At 43.9% G+C, this 20731-nt stretch overlaps 2 protein-coding genes across 2 annotated transcripts; both read left to right on the plus strand.

Annotated features, from left to right (window-relative positions):
- Positions 1–5251: 5251 nt before the first annotated feature.
- LOC306942696 (gap junction beta-4 protein-like) lies at positions 5252–6957 on the plus strand (the record flags this gene model as incomplete). Its single annotated transcript, XM_079528705.1, has 2 exons — positions 5252–5436; positions 6125–6957. The coding sequence occupies exon 2, from the start codon at positions 6166–6168 to the stop codon at positions 6955–6957; it is 792 nt and encodes a 263-aa protein (XP_079384831.1). The 5' UTR covers positions 5252–5436; positions 6125–6165.
- Positions 6958–7746: 789 nt separating this feature from the next.
- LOC306942697 (beclin 1-associated autophagy-related key regulator-like) lies at positions 7747–18105 on the plus strand (the record flags this gene model as incomplete). The annotated part of the gene is made up of 7 exons (XM_079528706.1): positions 7747–7763; positions 8220–8506; positions 9432–9549; positions 12127–12217; positions 13012–13097; positions 14945–15116; positions 15984–18105. 7 exons carry the CDS (start codon positions 7747–7749, stop codon positions 16107–16109), a joined length of 897 nt encoding a protein of 298 aa, XP_079384832.1. The 3' UTR covers positions 16110–18105.
- Positions 18106–20731: the final 2626 nt, after the last annotated feature.

Below are 20731 nucleotides of genomic sequence, written 5' to 3' on the forward strand. Positions count from 1 at the left end.
CTTCATAATGTAAATAATATCCCAAGCGGCACACTTTACTACTTATTTCGATGGAAATAAGCGAATTAGCACAACACCCCATAGCCCCATTCAATTCCCTTCAATACAATTCATTGAGGGCTTATGTTAGGGGAAATGGCCAATAAGGAGTTTTTGCACAAAACACCTGGACCTCTTTGGGGACGTAACGACTACAAAGAAAGCTAAGAAAGCCTTCTAGCATGGAATTCTCCTTTAATCTCTCACACTCTCATAATGGCAAATTGATTACCAGATTAGCAGGTGAAAAGAAGAGTCACCTTCACGACAAACTGTACATTTCTGTCGACTAAGGTTTTTGATATTTTGTCGACTAAGACTAGACTATAAGACAATCATTTCAGAAGACTAAAGACTAAATGTGTGTTCAAAAGACTGTTTTTTGAGTATTGTTGGTTGAATTACTTGAACATAAGTACAGTTCATTGAAACTAGGGGTGCACGATTATGAAATTATGACCGATATCGAAAAGCGTAGCTACGTTATCCAGGGGTTTATATTCTTTAATCCATGTTTTGATCCGATCTCATCTTTAGCCACAGTTCATTAGCAAAACAGTCAAAGTGGGACAGTGGCCATGGCCATTTTGAAAATGCGCGCGCATCATTAGTCTAGATGGAACGGGGGGTTCATGCACATAGGGTGGATTTTTTAACGCCACCTGTTTTCTCGGAATCCTTGAAGGGTCTATTTTAAGATTCTGCCAGGTAACAAGAAGAAAATATTGTCCAAAGGGGTTCATTTTTAACCCTTTCTTACACATACCCTACCTAAATGAAGAGACAAGAGAAAACAGCATAACTATTGACAGACAACCTACAGGGACAAATTAATGTGCCTATACTTTGAATGAATGTTTCCATACAATTAGGACCCAAGGAATTCAAAAAAATGGTTATTATGAAGATTCAAACACATCTTGACTTTTTCAGGGCAAAAACTGCACAAAAATAGCTGAAAATGTTAGGATCTTTCATCACATCTATATTTCTGTTTACTAAATTCTTAGGTGGATTTTTATGTTCCAACAGTTATTTTCTCAATCCTTGAAGGGTGTATTTTAAGATTCTGCCAGGTAACCGGCAAGAAAAAATTTCCCATGGAGTTAATTTTTAACCCTTTCTTACACAATCCTACCCAAATCCGAAAATGGAAAAAAACAGAAAACAGTAACTTTTGAAGGAAACAACCTACTGAGACAAATTAACCAACTTTTCTATACAGTTTGGACCAAAGGAATTCATTAAAGTGGTTATTATTAAGATTCAAGCACATCTTGACTCTATTGTAGGACAAACTGCAAAAATATTGCTGAAAACGTTCAGATCAGATCTACACTTCTCTTTTCACTAACTTTTTGGAGTGGACTTTTTGACGTTTTTTCTTAATCCTTGAAGGGTGTATTTTAAGATTCTGCCAGGTAACAGGCTAAAAGAAGGTCCCATGGGGTTCATTTTTAACCCTTTGTTACACAATCCTACCCAAATCCGAAAATGGAGAAAACAGCATAACTATTGAAATAAACAACCTACAGGGACAAATTAACACATGTGTCGATACAATTAGGATCCAAGGAATACATATAAATGGTTATTATTAAGATTCAAGCACATCTTGCCTCTATTGCAGGACAAAAACTGCCAAAAGATTAGCTGAAAACGTTCAGATCACATCTATACTGTTTTTCCTTATTCTGCCGTGAACCCCTTTTGGTGTTTTACCCCTTCAGGCCGGGAACCCATTTTGGGGTTCTGTACGGTATGTACAGTATATTTTTCAGAAAACTTAGATTTAGAGGCGATTTTAGAATCGGCCTCAGGCCTAAATGGGTTAAGTGTGTATTTTAAAATTCTGCCAGGTACCAAGCTGAAATAATGTCCCATGGGGTTCCTTTTTAACCATTTCTTACATTGTTCCAGTCTCTGGAACAGTGGAGGTAGTCACTGTGAAGGCTTTCGGTCACCTCAGTTTTTTAGGCTGGTGATTGGCACAACCAGCAGCACATTCACACACCGATGGCGGAGGAAACCATGCAAGGCAGCAACCAGCACATCAGGAGCAATTAGGGGTTCAGAGTCTTGCTGAAGGACACTTTGACACTAACTCTGGGGGAGCCCGGGTTCGAACTGGCAACCATGGTTACCATCCGGCCACTCTACCCCTGAGCCACCACCGCCCCACTGTAGAGCATCTGTGTGCATGGACCTCTTGGATGAACTTTGTTCATTGTCACGCTAATGACAGGCTCTGGTGCCACATGTGCCGGGCCGGTGATTCACTGCACTTATTGGTAGACATTGCCTCACCCAACTCTTTTGTTTCTGATGGTATAAACCGATGTAACACCCAGTCCCATTCAGGTATGTGGTTAGGCGCAAGCTTGGCTCAGGGAGGAGGACGCCCCTGCCATGCAGAGTCCAAGGCACTTTGGATAATAACATCATATCCTCTGTTTGTAAAACAGAGTTAAAGATTTATCTGGGGACCATCTGGAACCCCCTCAAGGACCACTGTTGTAACCACTGTTGTACTGGTACTAATGCAATTTTTCCTATATTTGTCTCCACCAGGCCGAAGGCATGGGGAGAGAGTAGTGACCACTGACCACTACGTGACACTGAAGACCATTTCCATTACTTTTTTGCTGGACTTTGAAACTAACCATGACCCTATGACACTGAACTTTTTTTTTCTTCTAGTATTGAAGTAGCGTTTTATATATATTTTTTGTTCAACTTTTTTTAAAGTGGCGTCTGTATATATTAACTTGACCTGTTAATTTTTTCACTCAAATAAATGGTTACATTCCTACAGTTGATCTGTTGTAGTAACGACCCAGCACAATCAAATAAAAGGGGCTGATGACCCCCCCTTGGGCCCCCTCCACTCACTATAGCTAGACACTTTACCTCCTCCTCTCTGTCTAGCCCCCAAAAGTACAGGTAAAAATCTCTCGCTCTCTCTCTGTTTAAAAGTACAGGAAAAATGTTACCTCGAATACAACGGTTTTACGGGGCGACTTGTCCGGACTTTTGGGGGCGACTTCGGCGGAGATTTTTAGCGTGGTCGGGGTGACCGTTCTTCACGGTTTGGGGCAAGCAGTTTTGTATTCGTATGTAAAACTGGGAGAATGCAAAACAAATCTTCAAAACATCACGTGTGGAGTACCGCAGGGATCAATTCTGGGACAAAAACTATTGATCATGTATATCAATGACCTATTAATTAATTCTGTTGTCATGGTTTGCACATGCTGCTGTACAGGTGTTTGTCATCTGCAAAAAGTACATTGTTATATTTGATACCATATACCAAATATAACAATGTACTTTTTGCAGATGACAAACACCTGTACAGCAGCATGTGCAAACCATGACAACAGAATTAATTAAATATAAACAAGGCAAATGGCAAATGGCTTCTTGGTTAAAGTGGGTGACAATGTTATCACACGTAAAGATGAAATTACCTACCTAGGTTCCATCCTGGAGGCTAATCTTTCCGGTGATAAAATGGCCACCAACGTAATCAAAAAGGTCAACCATAGAACAAGATTCCTTTACAGGATCTCCTCACTGGTCAACAAAAACACCTTGAAGACCTTAACAGGAGCCCTTGTACAGGGTTTCTTTGACTATGCATGCACCTCCTGGTACCACAGCACCTCAAAGGCCCTTAAAACCAGGCTCCAGACTTCCCAAAACAAACTGGTCAGGCTCCTACTTGACCTAGCCCCCCGAACCCACCTCACCCCTGCCCACTTCGACAGGCTGGAATGGCTTAGGGTCGACGACAGAGTACAGCATCTTGCAATGGGTCTGGTCCACAAGATTCGATACACCACAAAGATACCCATGTACCTGTCTAGATACTTCCTTAATGTTAACGAAGTCCACACCCACAACACCAGAGGGAGTGCAACGAACCATGTACAACCCAGATTCGGCACAAACAAGGGACTAAATTCTTTTCGCTCCTATGCCACCAAAATGTGGAACGCCCTACCAACTGTCATTAAGACATGCGAATCCCTTGACTCTTTCAAAACCGCTCTCAAAGGGCACCTACGGACGGCTGCAATTCGAAACTGGCCCCTGTAAAATCGGAATCCCTCAAACACGAACGCAAGGACAACACAAGAGACGGTCACGGCCACACAGCCAACTCAAGGTACGGCCACGGAGCCGACTTGGGGACCCAACGCAGCTCCTCCAAGGAAAATAAACAAATTAACGGAGCTGAACGTGAATCCCCCCACCGCCCACCCCTTTTTTCCCCCTCACTGTATATGTTTCTTTTCCCTTTTTACCTCCTTTATGATGAATTCCTGTTCTGTCTATAGAAGTGTCTATTTGTACGTCTCTAAATGTTTTGATGATTTGAACATGGTGGACCCTATTGGAAACAAGTGTAATGCTTAATTGGGTCGTCCACTCACAGTTAACAGCCTTTGTATTGAGTTTGTGCTTGAAATGTACTGTAATTCTGCAAACTGTTAATAAATTCTTCAATCAATCAATCAATCAAACACTGCTTCGACAACAATAAACTATCTTTAAACTTAACAAAAACAAAGTGCATGGTCTTTGGGAACCTTGCAATCACCACAGAACTCAAGCTTAAGATTGACAACATTGACATGGAGCGTGTTTACGAAGGGAAAAAAAGTAGGTGTTGTGTTGTCTTGGACCACAAAATCTGCTGGAGACCTCGCATGTTGCAACATAATGGCTTCTTGGTTTACTGTATGTGCTTCGGACAGTTGGCCAACTTGCCCTACTACTCTTCAACCAGTAGGTGTCCTACCCGGCCGTCACCACAATGTCTCAGTGGATGATCAAGGGAGAGTAGTCAGCTCCGTGATCACCACCATGGCATGATGCCAGCGGCAGCCACTACTTTTACTTTACCATGACTGCCGATGCGCTGCTAGACTAGTTATATTATTATATTAACATATAAGTACGCTACAAAGCTTTAATGGACAGGATTTGTATAAGCCCCAATATGTTCCCTCAGTCCCTACGCTCATTCTGTAGATGATCGAGCGTAGGGACTGAGGGAACATATTGGGGCTAGATTTGTATGAACAGAACGGCATGAACATTGAACAGTCAGTGGAGACTGGAGACTAATGGTCACTGCGTGGAGAGTACTAGACCTGCAGGCATGTTGCCACAATGCCACACCTGGACAGGTCCGTACGAAGAACTAAACATGCCTGGCTGGATGGATTTGCATCAACTCCACCCACCCACTGTCTGCGCCTCCTCCGTTCGTTCGTTGTTGACTGAGAAACTCCTGAGATTCCCCACGGATCGGATTCGGTCTGCTGCCCCCGTTCCTCCGCTTCCTTCCACGCAGATCGGAACGAAAGAGCGTCTTTTGTTAGTTTTGTAAGTATATTCAAGGAAATCTACATCGGCTGTTATGTATTATATCGTTTTGTTGTTATTTGCAACATTTCGGCAACGTTGATTTATGGATACGCGCTATTACGCATGGAATATAGCCTATTGTAAAAGCCAGTAAGCCTATGATTATCTCTAGCACAGCATTTGCTAGTGGCTGAAAAAGCTGTTTGATTGTTTGTTCGTACTTCGTAAGTTCGTAGGCCTAATATATGTTTGTTTGTTTGTATCTTATGTGTGAATCTTGTGTGAATGAAAGTGAGTCAACCACTGTTTTCTTTACTAAAAAATGTTTAAAAGATATTGGGGGGGCCAAGTGGTTGTGGTCCATGCGTCATGCTCTGGCCAGACAGCGCGTCGCGTGTTCGAGTCCCGTTCATGCTCCGTCCGTCCTTTATGTCTCTCCCCTTCTCTCTCTCCCACTTTCCTGTCTGTCAACTATCAATAAAGGCCAAATGACAAAAACAAATCTTTAAAAAAAAGCTAATTGCATGTTTAATAATTTTATACTAATTTCTTAGTATTTTGAGGAGATATGTAACATAACTGCAATGCATGTATCCAGTCCTATCTAACATTACTTACCCATTTATTTCTTGTCTTAGCTTTATTAAACACAAGAGGTTTGACTGTCAGGTTAATAAATTGTTACTGTATTCCATCTGTCTTCCAGAAGAGGGAAGGCAGTCTAGTCTGTGAGTCCAGCTCACCACCATGAACTGGGCATTCCTCCAGGGCCTCCTCAGTGGGGTGAACAAGTACTCCACGGCCTTCGGACGCGTGTGGCTCTCCATAGTGTTCCTCTTCAGGGTGATGGTGTTCGTGGTGGCCGCGGAGAAGGTCTGGGGTGACGAGCAGAAGGACTTCAAGTGCAACACGGCTCAGCCGGGCTGCCACAACGTCTGCTACGACCACTTCTTCCCCGTGTCTCACGTGCGGCTGTGGGCCCTGCAGCTCATCTTCGTCACCTGTCCCTCGTTCCTGGTGGTGATGCACGTGGCCTACCGGGAGGACCGCGAGCGCAAAAACCGCCTCAAGCACGGCGAGAACTGTCGCCGCCTCTACAAGAACACGGGGAAGAAGCGCGGCGGCCTATGGTGGACCTACGTTCTCACCCTGGTCTTCAAAATCGTAGTGGACGTCACCTTCGTCTACCTGCTGTACCGCATCTACGAGGGCTACGACTTCCCCTCGCTCATCAAGTGCAGTGAGAAGCCGTGTCCCAACCAGGTGGACTGCTTCATCGCCCGGCCCACCGAGAAGAGGATCTTCACCATCTTCATGGTGGTCACCAGCCTGGTGTGCGTCCTGCTCTCCTGCATCGAGATCATCTACCTTGTCGGCAAGCGCTGCCACGAGTGCTTCACCAACATCCACCACTCGCGACACGTCATGGCGACGGCCAGCGGGCAGACTGGAAGCCTCGTGGAGGCCAACACACTCAGGCTGACGGGGAAAGGTACCCCCGAAACACCGGCCCCTTCGTACAGCGTGGCCATCGCTTAATACCACCCCCCGACGGTGGGCAAAGACTTTACGAAACTTCATGAGGAGCGAAAGGGAAGGCCGTGTTGATCGGCCTATGGAGATGACAGACATCATCTTTCTCCAACCTCAAGGGCACTTCTCTTTGAGACTTGTCAGACATACTGTACAGTATAGTGTGTCTGTTCAAAGACTAATGAATAGATTTGCTATAATCACTATTGCTTTATAATAGTGTTTATTGCCACATGGTTTAACCAAATTAACCCTACCGTCCCTATTCTGGGGCAACCATTTGGCAAAAATAGCAGATCTACAAGCTCACGTTGCGTTGTGAGCTTGTAGATCAGCTTGTTTTTTCCCAATAGATATGGTAGAGGCTGGGATATTGTGGGAACTACCGGATCAAGTATAGAGCCCTGTGGAACCTCGTTTATAGGGTTTAAGTTCTCAGTTCAGCCCATTAAAAAAGAAAAGCAAGTAGATGTGATGCATTGAGTGTGAGAAGAATTGCCTTCGGGTATGATTACAGTAAAATCAAACAAGTTTTAAATGAAATATTTGTTCACCACTGCCACACCTCAAACTGTGTCACTGTGTTTTGTAAATTATTTGTTCAACTTTGACCATGGCTTGAAACTCGCAGGATATTTTTGAACATTTTGGAAAAATCTTGAAAGTTTGAATAATTTTGAAATAATTTAGAAGGCGTTTGTAGAATTAGCCTCAGGTCTAATGGGTTAAAGGTTAACATCATACATTGTCCATCAGATGTCCACAATTGAACCATTATTAGGCCTATTCATAGTCATGTTGTCAGTGAAGAGGTGACCACCAAAACGGTGGTTAGTAAAAACAGACGTGTTGTGTGAGCGGTGACCACCGCAGCATGCCGTCATGTTGTAGTTTTCGGTGGTCACCTCTTCACAGAAAAATGGAATATGAATAGGCCTTAAGACCTGAGGACCTGTTTCTACAAATGTCTAACAGTTTTCTGAAAAACCTATGTCAGTCGTTCTCAAACGTTTTCATGTTAAGGACCCGCAGAATTATGTGAATTTGGCCGCGGTCCGCATCTGAAAATGTTGTTCCAGGGACCCCCAGAAGCAAGATTTGACATAAAAATGTTTGCTGTGAAAGAATATGATTTGTGACACATCTTCACAATCTTTCACAAACAGAAGATCTACATGCTCATATCAGCTTAGTTTTTATTTAGTTTTTATGTCGTTTTTGTCAGTGGAAAAAAGGTAGTCGCCGAACATTTTTCGTCATAGTTTTAGTCGACGAAAACAACACTGCGTAATACGTCCCCGTCCACTCTTCCTGTCCCTCAGAGACCCTGCGGACGTGCTGGCGGAGTGCGACCCGGCGCTGACCTCCAGCACGGTCAGTGAGCTGGCGGAGGCTTGTCGGACCACGTACCTGTCTGGCCGCTGGGTCTGGGACGACCAGAACGGAGAGACCAGCATCAGCATCACAGGGACCCCCGTCACCCTGCCCAGCAACGGGGACTGCTCCACCTACTACAGCTGGGTGGAGGAGAAGAGCAGCAGCCAACAAGGACCAGGTGACGACACCCGACCCACCGTCTGTCCTACACAGCACGAGGGCTGTCTTTAACCCATTTATTTCTACAAAATGTCTTCCAAGTCCTGACAGTTTTCTGAATAACCCCCATGTCAGTCGTTTTCATGACCCCCATTTTCATGTCAAGGACCCCCAAAAATATATGTAATTGGCCGTCGACACCCCCCTCGTTTGCTCTGAAAGAATATATAGTCAACGATTTGCACCACATTTTCATGATTTTTCAAAAATAGCAGATCTACAAGCTTTTTTTGGAAGTATAACATTATTAAATGTCATTTATTTGTATATTTAAAAGGACAACTTTAGTTTTTTTCAACCAAGATTTATGTTTTAGGTTAGAGGGAAAGTAAAAGGAGTGTTCATTTTCTATTTTTAGCTATTTTTGACAGGGGGGGTGGGGGCATTCGATCATGGGGCTAAATATGTATTTGTTTACAAAATGACCCCAGAAATTGCATCTGGGCTGCCTGTCGGCCTGTCTGTCACCTCGATGTGTTAGTATAGGAAGCAGGCAGCGAGTGACGGCCACAACCCCGTCGTGGTCTGGAGGCGTCATTCAAAACCCTGATAGGGTTGCGTGAAGGGGGGGCTACCTGGTTCTTCTTCTTGTATGTGGGTGACTGGTCTATTTGGCAGCCCGTTAGCGCCACCTAGCGACATTATAGTGTTTTCATAAAGTGTGCGTTCTCTAGTAAGGGTCAATAAATAATTAGAACGCAACTGGACTTTGCCGTTTTATCTGGAGATGGTCGCCGTCTAAAAGAGGCCTAAGTAAACTGTGTTTAACATGTTGACCCTAATTATTGTGTGTGTGTGTGTGTGTGTGTGTGTGTGTGTGTGTGTGTGTGTGTGTGTGTGTGTGTGTGTGTGTGTGTGTGTGTGTGTGTGTGTGTGTCCAACAGAGCTGGACCATATCAATCCTGCTCACACCATCAGCGCCGCGCTGTGCTACGCCACCCAGCTAGCTAACATCCTGTCTCACATCCTGGATGTCAACCTGCCCAAGAAGCTCTGTAACAGGTACACACCTGTCCCAATTAACCTACCCCTGCCCAATTAACAACTCATTAAGAAGCTCTGTAACAGGTACACACCTGTCCCAATTAACCTACACTACCCAATTAACAACTCATTAACTCATTATGAAGCTCTGTAACAGGTACAGTACACGTTAACCAATTAATTTGTCATGCACAGACAAACGGCAAACCAACACGGACGCGCTGCGACGTCAAGCCTTCCTCAGCATGTATGAACTCGAAAAAGTGCCCCTCGGGGCACAAGTCTCCACCAGGGCAGGTCAGGTTGTGGCCTCCTGGTGGCGCTATAATAGGCCAATGTGAAAAGGGTGCCATTTCTTCTTACGCCCTGGATGGCAATTGGATGATTTGAGGCATTTTGTTCCAAAAATGTGTGTTGCAAAAAATCCACCTGTTGGTGGCGCTATAACAGGCCAATGTGAAAAGGGTGGGATATATTCCTCAGCCTAGTAGGAAAGTCTGTGAAAGATTTCATGTAAATTGCATGCTGCGTTCATGATTTGAGGCTTTTTGTTCAAAACGGGCAAATCCTGCAAACTTTGAAAGCCAATGTTAGACAATTAGGATGGAATATGAAATATCAGACAGATCCGCCTTGAACACATGACTATAGAGATAGTGTGTAACGATTTGCGGGATTTTTGGACTGAATCTGGAGAAGTAATATAAAGAGGTTCATCGTTTGCATCCAGGGAGTGTGTGTGCAAAATTTGGCATCGACCGGGTTTTAACGGTGCCGGAGATTAGCTGTACACAGACGGATGGACACACACACACACCTGGACGGAGGGACGGACTCACACACACACACGGACGGAGTGCAAAACATACTCTCTCCCCATGCCTTCGGCCTGGTGGAGACAATAATGCAAACTATTGTGACAGCTTTATTAGGGCGGACCTGGGTGCAACACTGAATCACGGTCAGTCTAAAGTATTTTTAGTCTAAAGTATTTTTTGACGGACCGTTTAAGTACCAGAAGGATTGCTGGCTATTTTTCTTACAGTGACTTATATAACCACATGAACACTAGCATCCCAATTCTCACACTAAAGGTCTCCACACACCGAGCACGTTTTTCGGATTTTTAGCTGCGTTTCTCCATCGGTTTTCCGAAAAACGCGTCCAGTGTGCAACCACCTTAAGATCCTTAAACATATTTAGTCTAGGGTGAAAACAGTGTAGAGTTTTAACTGGTTGAGATATTAAACGATACCGAAGGTCTACCTACTCTAAGATCATACACCTGCAACCTTGTTGTACCAGCTCAGTGGCCTTGTGGTTAGAGTGTCCGCCCTGAAACTGGGAGGTCGGGGTTCGATCCCCGTCCGGGTCATACCAAAGACTGTAAAAAATGGGACCCAATGCCTCCCTGCTTGACACTCGGCATCAATGGGTTGGATTGGGGGTCAAATCTACTAATCAAATGATTCCCGAGCGCGGCGCACGCTGCGGCTCACCGCTCCTTGGCTGTGGCTCACCGCTCCAAGAGATGGGTCAAATGCGGAGAACAAATTTCACTGCGGTAACGTGTGTGACAAATCGTACGACTTTGACTTTGACTTTATTCCTGAACATGACATGACCATTTATACTCATTTATACTCTAAGACTTAGAGTATAAATGGTCTGTGTCTTTGTGTTCTAGTAAGTTCTGTGATGAAGGTGTCTGTGTGTGTGTTTGTGTTCTAGTGAGTTCTGTGATGAAGGTGTCTGTGTGTGTGTTTGTGTTGTAGTGAGTTCTGTGATGGTGTCTGTGTGTGTGTTTGTGTTCTAGTGAGTTCTGTGATGAAGGTGTCTGTGTGTGTGTTTGTGTTCTAGTGAGTTCTGTGATGAAGGTGTGTGTGTTTGTGTTCTATTGAGTTCTGTGAAGAAGGTGTGTGTTTGTGTTCTAGTGAGTTCTGTGATGAAGGTGTCTGTGTGTGTGTTTGTGTTCTAGTGAGTTCTGTGATGAATGTGTGTGTGTTTGTGTTCTATAGAGCGTCGCAGTCCCGCCCCCTACCATGGACCAGGAAATGATTCTCCGTTCATTTTCCTCATAGACATTTCAGAAAGTATTTATTTAAAGCCGTTTACGCCACGGACAAAGCCAACTCGAGTCGTGACAAATCATGACAACAAACACAATTTTTTGGGCCGAACAAATAATTAGAAAGAAAAAAAAAACGGCAGGTTACAACACTTTTTTTGTTGTTTTTCTTTGTAATTATTTGTTTGGTCCAAAATATTCTTTGTGTTGTCATGAGTTGTCACGACTCGAGTTGGCTTTGTCCGCGGCGTAACCGTCTTTAAATAAATACCTTTTGAAATGTCTATGGGAAAAATGCATTGGGATTCATTTCCTGGTCCCTGGCTCAATAGAGCGACTGCAACGCTCTATTGAGTTCTGTGATGAAGGTGTCTGTGTGTGTTTGTTTGTTTGTGTTCTATTGAGTTCTGTGATGAAGGTGTCTGTGTGTGTTTGTGTTCTATTGAGTTCTGTGATGAAGGTGTCTGTGTGTGTTTGTGTTCTAGTGAGTTCTGTGATGAAGGTGTCTGTGTGTGTTTGTGTTCTAGTGAGTTCTGTGGAGAGAACCTGAGTCGCTACCGTTTCACCAGAACTCTGACCAAACTCAACACCAACATACTGCATCTCTGCTTCTCTCAGGTAACACTGCTCTGTGTGTGTGTGTGTGTGTGTGTGTGTGTGTGTGTGTGTGTGTGTGTGTGTGTGTGTGTGTGTGTGTGTGTGTGTGTGTGTGTGTGTGTGTGTGTGTGTGTGTGTGTGTTCGTACACAATGTATCTTGTCTCTTCATCATTGTAGCATATTGCTGTTTATGTATGTTGCCATTTCATTTGTTTTTCTTTTTTGTTTTGTGTCTTGTGCTTTTTTTGCAAGCTTGAATTGTTCCCGTCTGACCACTGTATAATATGTAGGCCTCCGTCCGAATAAAGCCCCAGGGCTTTACAGTAGCTGGTGTTTATTTATTATCTTCTTATATGTGCACTGTAGCTCTACATTGAACCAGCTCAGTGGCTTCAATCCCCCGGCCGAGTCATACAAAAATAAAGCGTTTATGTCAAGGCTGTATCACAGGCTGCATCATAGGCTCTGGATCTTCTTTTTCTTTTTTTTTTAAGCTCCCTCTGACTACTCGGGCCTTTACATGGATGGGGTATTTCCTTCATATATACTCTAAGGGTATTTCCTTCCTATATACTCTAAGGGTATTTCCTTCATATATACTCTAAGGGTATTTCAGGTATTCACCTTATTTATTATGCCTGAAGAAGAATGTCATACGACCGCAAGCTCACATGTTGCTGCTTTCTGTTGTTCCCCATGGGGTTAGGGTTGGAACATGGCAAACAAAGATTTAAATGTAATTTTTAATTAAACATTCCTTGTGTGTGTGTGTGTGTGTGTGTGTGCGCGTGTGCGTGTGTGTGCGCGTATCTAGCATGTTGACAGTGAGAAGCTCCACCCACAACACACGCTGAGGAACCTCATGTTCCTGGTCGCCTCCGACAACCCCAGTCTGGGCAGGTAGGTTGGATGTAACTAACACCAGAGCCATAGAGTAAGACAGAGTTACGCCATAGAAGGTAGGTTGGATGTAACTAACCCCAGAGCCATAGAGTTAAGACAGAGTTACGCCATAGAAGGTAGGTTGGATGTAACTAACCCCAGAGCCATAGAGTAAGACAGAGTTACGCCATAGAAGGTAGGTTGGATGTAACTAACCCCAGAGCCATAGAGTAAGACAGAGTTACGCCGTAGAAGGTAGGTTGGATGTAACTAACCCCAGAGCCATAGAGTAAGACAGGGTTACGCCATAGAAGGTAGGTTGGATGTAACTAAACCCAGAGCCATAAAGTAAGACAGGGTTACGCCGTTGAAGGTAGGTTGGATGTAACTAACCCCAGAGCCATAGAGTAAGACAGAGTTACGCCATAGAAGGTAGGTTGGATGTAACTAACCCCAGAGCCATAGACTAAGACAGAGTTACGACATTGAAGGTAGGTTGGATGTAACTAACCCCAGAGCCATAGAGTAAGACAGAGTTACGACATTGAAGGGGCAGAGAACTGAGCACCCGAGACGAGTGCTGTTCATGCAACCTGGAGAGTGATGAGCTGGAGTTTGAAATACATTGTTTTCAACGAGGGCGGCACAAATATCAGCAATTTTAGGCATGTGTGCAACATGACAACTGTTATAAAGTTTTGTACAGTGACAACTGAAGTCTCTGTAATGTTCATGTTTTTATTACTAAAAACGATCTACAAGATCTACAATGATCTACAAGCTCACAATGCAACGCATTGTGAGCTTGTTGATCGGCTATAGGGATTTAAGATCATTAAAGCTGGGCTGTTGACTGAGTCCAGTGCATTCTGCCAACTTCCGGTCCACTCCAGGACATTGTCACTCTTCGCAATGCTCTTCGCCAATAGAAGTCTATGTAGAAGAGACTGGCCCCATGAAGTGAACGGAGTTGTCGTACCTCTTGTCTTACTCTATGGCTCTGCCTAACCCTAACCCCCGACAACCCCAGTCTGGGCAGGTACTGTAGGTTGGATGCGGGTGTCGCTCGCAATATACTCTGGGCAAGGCAGCGTTTTCTTCTTCACTCTATAGTCTACAAAGATGACCACAACATGTCTGTTCAGCCATTTCAATTTGCACTGTAAGCCTAGGAGGACAATATGGAACACATACTTTAGAAGAAGGTGAAGATAATGAGGTGAAGAGGCCAGAGTAGGGCAAAACAGATGCTGTCTGTTCTGTGTGCAGCAACAGCGACACACATTAAGGCACTACAAAATGGCATCAGAATGTACTCAGGCTTTTGTGAAAACCCCAGACCGTTTTTATGTTGCTTGATTCAGCATTTAGATATTTGATATACATTCAGTCAGTCACCAGAACCAAGGACCATTTTAACTATTCAAAAATGTTTAGCAAAATAGTAAAAAAAAAAAAGACGTTTAGGGATAATAAGGGGGTCTAGCGGTGATGAAAATGGAGCCCTAAATCTACAATGCCTCATCCTCGCAACACCGATAAGCATACACCTACAACCACACTCCCTGGCTATGCATCGTGGACCCCTGGACCCACTTTGAGAACCGTGGGTCTAAGGCATATCAATCCGGGAGTCAAACAAAAAAAAGGTTAAGAATTGATGTTGTACTGTGTGTGTGTGTGTGTGTGTGTGTGTGTGTGTGTGTGTGTGTGTGTGTGTGTGTGTGTGTGTGTGTGTGTGTGTGTGTGTGTGTGTGTGTGTGTGTGTGTGTGTGTGTGTGTGTGTGTGTGTGTGTGTGTGTGTGTGTGTGTGTGTGTGTGTGTGTGTGTGTGTGTGTGTGTGTGTGCGCGCGCGCGCGCGTAAGGACGGGTCCGTTCGAGGTGAGTCCAGACCTGGAGGAGTCGATGGAGTTTGTGCTGCCAGAGGAGGGTGGAGCGGAGGAGAGCGGAGAGGACGAGGTGACTGACGACGAGACAGACCTGGGAACAGACTGGGAGACGGTCCCCAGCCCACGCTTCTGTGACATGCCCTCACAGGTACTGTAATACTGTACACCTTCATTATATTTATACATGTGACATGCCCATTGCCCTCACAGGTATACTGTAATACTGTACGCCTTCATTATATTTATACATGTGACATGCCCTCACAGGTACTGTAATACTGTACGCCTTCATTATATTTATACATGTGACATGCCCTCACAGGTATACTGTACTACTCTACGACTATATTTATACATGTGACATGCCCTCACAGGTACTGTACTACACACCCTCGTTATATTTAAATGGATGGTAAATGTGCATTTATATAGTGCTTTTATCCAAGGCGCTTTACATAGATTGTGCATTCACACACAGCATTCATATACCGATGGCAGAGGAAACCGTGCAAGGCACCAACCTGCACATCGAGAGCAATCAGGGGTTCAGAGTCTTGCTCAAGGACACTTCGACACTAACTCTGGGGGAGCCCACAGGGATCCAACTGGGAACCTCACGGTTACCATCCGGCTGTTCTACCGGCCATGAAGCTTGGCTGTTTTCAGTCGGTTATTCATTTGATCATTGTTTGTGAATTGTGTCATTGTCGGTTCATTGCTTATGTAATAGTAACAGTGTCCTGTAAGTTCATATGGGCTGGGCTTCCTTGGAAGCATTACACTTCAATCAATCAATCAATCAATCAAACATGTACTATGATTAGATCTGAACCCCTGTCTGTCTGTCTGTGTCTGTCTGTCTGTCTGTCTGTCTGTCTGTCTGTCTGTCTGTCTGTCTGTCTGTCTGTCTGTCTGTCTGTCTGTCTGTCTGTCTTTCTTTCTTTCTTTCTTTTCCCCCGTCATGCATTGCAGACAAATAAAACTGTGTGTGTCTGTCTGTCCTCCCTCCCTCCAGCCCATGGATGTGTCTCAGAGTACTCTGATGCAGGTCTCTCAGCCAGCAGCCAATTCTGGAGGGATGATTTCATCCGCCACCGCGTCCGTTTCCTCCTGGTTCCGAGCTTACACTGGACAGCGCTGACACACACACACTTAAAAACATATATATAAACTAGCGTTTGGAATGGACCTGTACTGTTTTTTCTGGGGAACAGAGGACTGGTTGTTGACGAAACCAGTAGTTCTAATAAATAAAAAATAAACTTTTTATTTTAATATTAAGGATGTCCCCCAGTGTGGTGTGCAATATTAGGGCCATGGATCCTAACTATGGATAATTTAGCTGGGGGACCGCCTCAGGGACTCCCAGGGGGGTCCCCGGACCCCACTTTGAGAATCACCGGGGACTGAACTCTGGCCAGACTGGAGTAGAACCTTGACCTGTCTGTCCATCAATAAGGGAAGTCTAGTTTTGATTTAGTTTTATTTGTCTGCAATGCATGACGGGGAAAAAGACTTTGTCACCATGCGTCTCCAGCTGTGCTCCACATCCGTTCTTGTGTCTAGCTTGAGGTCGTCGCTGTCAGGCAACGACGTTAAGACGTGCATTAAGACGACCGGATTAAGGTTGGTGAGGGGTGCGTTAAGGGTTGGGAGAGGGTTAAGGTTAGGTTTAGGTGTGCAGCCCCATTGGGAGGTGACGGTTTGAGATGGGTTATAGGACTAATGACTAGTCTAAACTAAGTATTGCACTTTTTGGCAGTGGTTCCCAAACTTTTTCACATCAAGGACCCCCAAATTGACACTAATTAGCCCGAGGACCCCGATTTGAAAATATTTTACAATTTATATTGTAAAATCATTGACTGTTTATTTAACTCTGCGAGTGTACAAATGTTTGTACACTCTGAATTACAGACCCATAAGGGTCCATTTGGTTTATCATTTAGCTGGGGACCACCTGGAACTCCATCAAGGACACCTAGGGGTCCCCAGACCCCACTTTGGGAAACACTGCATTGTGAGACTTGTAAGACAGTGTCACGCAAACTAATGTTTCGACGATTTTGTTGCCAACAGTGGCATTGGCAAAAATAGGGAGGCTGATGCCGACAATAAGCAACTCCCGACCTACATATATATTTCCTCAAAAGCGACGGTTTTGTTCATACAACGTTTCCACCTGACAGTGACGACTTGTAGTTTCATATTTTAATGTAACCACGTTATGAAGTGTCTTAGTTAAGATCATCCATGTCAAATTGTACATGATAAAACAGTGATTCTTCTAAGCCTCTTTTTTATTATGTTATTTCAACGACTCCCAATTTGATATGCACCAGGCCGCGGACCCCCATTTGATACCATTTTCTTATCAAATCCTCGGTGTTCATTTAACTCTTGAGAGTGTACAAATGGAACCAAATGGAGCCACAAGCGTCCAGTTGGTTATTTTTGTACACTCAGAGTTACAGACCCACAAGAGATCAATTTGGACCCGCAGTGGGGGGTTTTCCAACCCAACGTTGGAAAAACGTTGTTCACTTCACAGCTGCTTGCTTTCTTTGCTGGGCGACCATGATGGCGCTTGTTGCTATGGATACCGTAACCAACAATGGTTCTATGGTTCCAAATCATAAAATCTAATAAGACATTACATCAACGTTACCGCCATATTGGCAGGGGACACTTGCCATAACTCCACTGCAAGACATATGCTTGCCTCGAGTAAGAAAGTGTGTTTTGGTCCACATGTTTTACTTGAACCACTTTGAAGCCTAAAACAAACCTCCCAGGGTACCAAGGCTTCTTGAACCCTAGCATCCCTAGTAAACAACCCTAGCATTGGACCATAAGCTAAGCTCTCACTAAGTTATACGACACGTGAGTTTGTAGATCGGCAATGTTTGGTAAAGATTGCCGACATTATGGTGGCCATGTTCACACATGATCCACAGCGGACAACCAGCGTTGTCTACTACATGTACAGTATGTTTCTGGCTGCTATTTTGCAATTTTGTACCATATCTGTTTGGTGGCTAAGGATGCAGATAGTGCAGATGGTTTCTTTTTAGTTAAAAGTTTTGTTTTAAAATAGATTCGTATGCACATCTTTGTTATTAAATAAGTTAATTATCCTGTGTAATTCCAAAATTTGTTCATATTGTGTTGTACTTTGAATGCATGAAGAACGTCTCAGCATTCCAGACACTAGTCGGTAATAGAGCTTAATGCCATGCCATGTACCCTCCCCAGCGTCAGAGGGTATGCGCATGCATGAAGTGAGTTTAACATCATTTAACATTGTTTAATGCTATCATATAGGACTTTTCTGTTTGGATGTTTGGGCTGTCGAAGCCGGAAAGTCATTTTCAGTAGGCGTTTAATAATTTCCGGTGTTGATGATGATGTCACGTGCATGCCCTCTATTCTCTGGGGCAGTAGTTCCCAAGCCTTTTCATGTCAAGGACCCCCAAATTGACACTAATTAGCCTGCGGCCCCCATTTGAAATCACATGCCAGGGACCCCCATAAGAGATAAGAGAAGATTGTTACAGCTCTACCAGAGATTCTCAACTCGTTTAATTTCAAGGACCCCCGGTTTGACATGCATATTTGTCTACAGACCCCCATTTAATGACATTTCTATCTCTGGGACCCCCAATTTATATTGTAAAATCAATTTACAAATGGAACCATTTGTACACTCTCTGAGTTACAGACCCACAAGGGTCCATTTGGTTCCTAACCATCATTTAGCTGGGGACTCTTGGAACTCCCTCAAGGACCCCGGGGGGTCCCCGGACCCCACCTCGGGAACCACTACTTACTTACTCCTCTTCGTTCCCGGTGGAACATATATAAGGATGCGACTATCTGCTTCCATCTGGTCCTATCCTGTGCAGCATGTGCCTCTCAGTGGGAACCACTGCTCTGGGGCAAACATCCGGTGTAAATTGTACATATGCAAGCTCACCGTGGCGCAACAAGGTCTTGTAGGGCTAAATGTAAAACAGGATAAACAAACTGAGATGACAGATGGGGAAAAGGAGGCCTACAGACATGGATTTGATGACTGTAGCAATGTAAGATCCATCTTTAATAACCATTCATTACTTAAGTGAACATCTCTGTAGCCTATGATTGTTTGCAATGCGATTTCTGCCCATATGATTGAATGCACTGAAATGTCTGGGTTTTCACAGTAGATGTAATCTCCTGTGTTCTGATGAATTTTGGGAGAGAAATCCAGGAGTCTGCCAGGATATGACACATGACTCCTGCAGGATCCAGGGGTCACCAGGTCCACTCCTGCTCTCACCAGGTCAGGCCCTGTGCGTTGCACCAGACTCCCAGCACCAGGCACTTTATTCAGGAATGGCGGATTCTCGAGCCGCAACGGTTCCACAGGCTCCACCTTGACGAGACAATACTTGAACAACTTCTGTTGTTTATTAAAGCAGTTCAGCTCCAATCAAAGTTCCTTTTTATTTATTTAAATGTATTATTTTTACATGATTATCATTTTACCGTATACTTTTCTACATATTTCATAAAAAAAAGAAAAGGAGCAGGAAGAAGATAAATCGTATTGATATCTGCCCCTATCTATCATTAAAAACAACTAATTGATGCTCTTCTACCAACCATTAATTTTACTTCACCATGATTACATCAAATAAAAAGGAGAGAGAAAACAAACTAAAACAAAAAATCACCCGTGTGAAGTAAGTGGTGCAACTCCGTGTGGGGGTCCCGTCCCCGGAACATCCAGACCCCTAGGAACACGCCCAGAGGGCCGGGCCGGTTCCGGCGAGCCGCCCCGCGTCAGAAACCTTTGAGAAATGACAGTTACCATGTGAGGGTTCCCAGGCCAGGGGTCCCTCTACTGTACTGTACTGTACTGTACTGTACTGATTTGATACACCTGAAATACAGTTCATATGTACATGTTTGTGTATGTTAGGCTGCACAACAGTGACAGTTGGTTTTGAAAACCAACCAAATGCAATTTCCGTGCTCAGACACTGAGACACAGCCACCCACCCAGCCAGGCACACACAAAGCTACTTAAGAAAGTGGTTGCACCACTTAAAAAAAAAATATATACAGCCTATATATGAGAGCACAACAACAAGAGAACAAAAAACAAAGATGAGAGAACGAAAGAAGGAAAAAAAAACGTAACCCTCTAATTCATAATATTTTTTTCCCTTTTTTAAACACTTTCTTAAACTGAAACACTGTTGTACAACTCTTCAAACTCCTGGTTTTGAGAATTCCATTACTTAATATCTGTAACAGAAGTGCACATTTTGTGTTGGCCGAGCGAACAGATGTTTAAAATCATGTCTTCTTCTATGGCCCTCATTCTCTGAGTTAAACTCAAATAACTGCTGTAACTGTATTGGTAACAATCTGTTTTTCTAGGCCAAAGTGCTAGCTAGGCCATATGAGGCCAACATGTACCAGTGCAATTCAATGCAATCCAATAGTGTGCATCATTTAATAACAATATACGTGTGTCACAGTCGGTCACAATTTACCTGGGTGACAGTAATGAGTTAAACAAAATGTTTTAATTAACTAATATAGACATTTCGAATATATTGTTCAGTACAGTATACTGTATTTGACATTTCTATCCATTTGACCATTATATCAACACACCAAAGCTTATAGCTACTTTAAGTATTTTATACCGCCAACAGCAGGAGGCGCTGTGACAACCTTGCCTCCCACCATCCATCCTTTGGTAGCAAA

Source organism: Electrona antarctica, assembly GCF_951216825.1.
Source record: "Electrona antarctica genome assembly, chromosome: 18".
Lineage (NCBI taxonomy): Eukaryota > Metazoa > Chordata > Actinopteri > Myctophiformes > Myctophidae > Electrona > Electrona antarctica.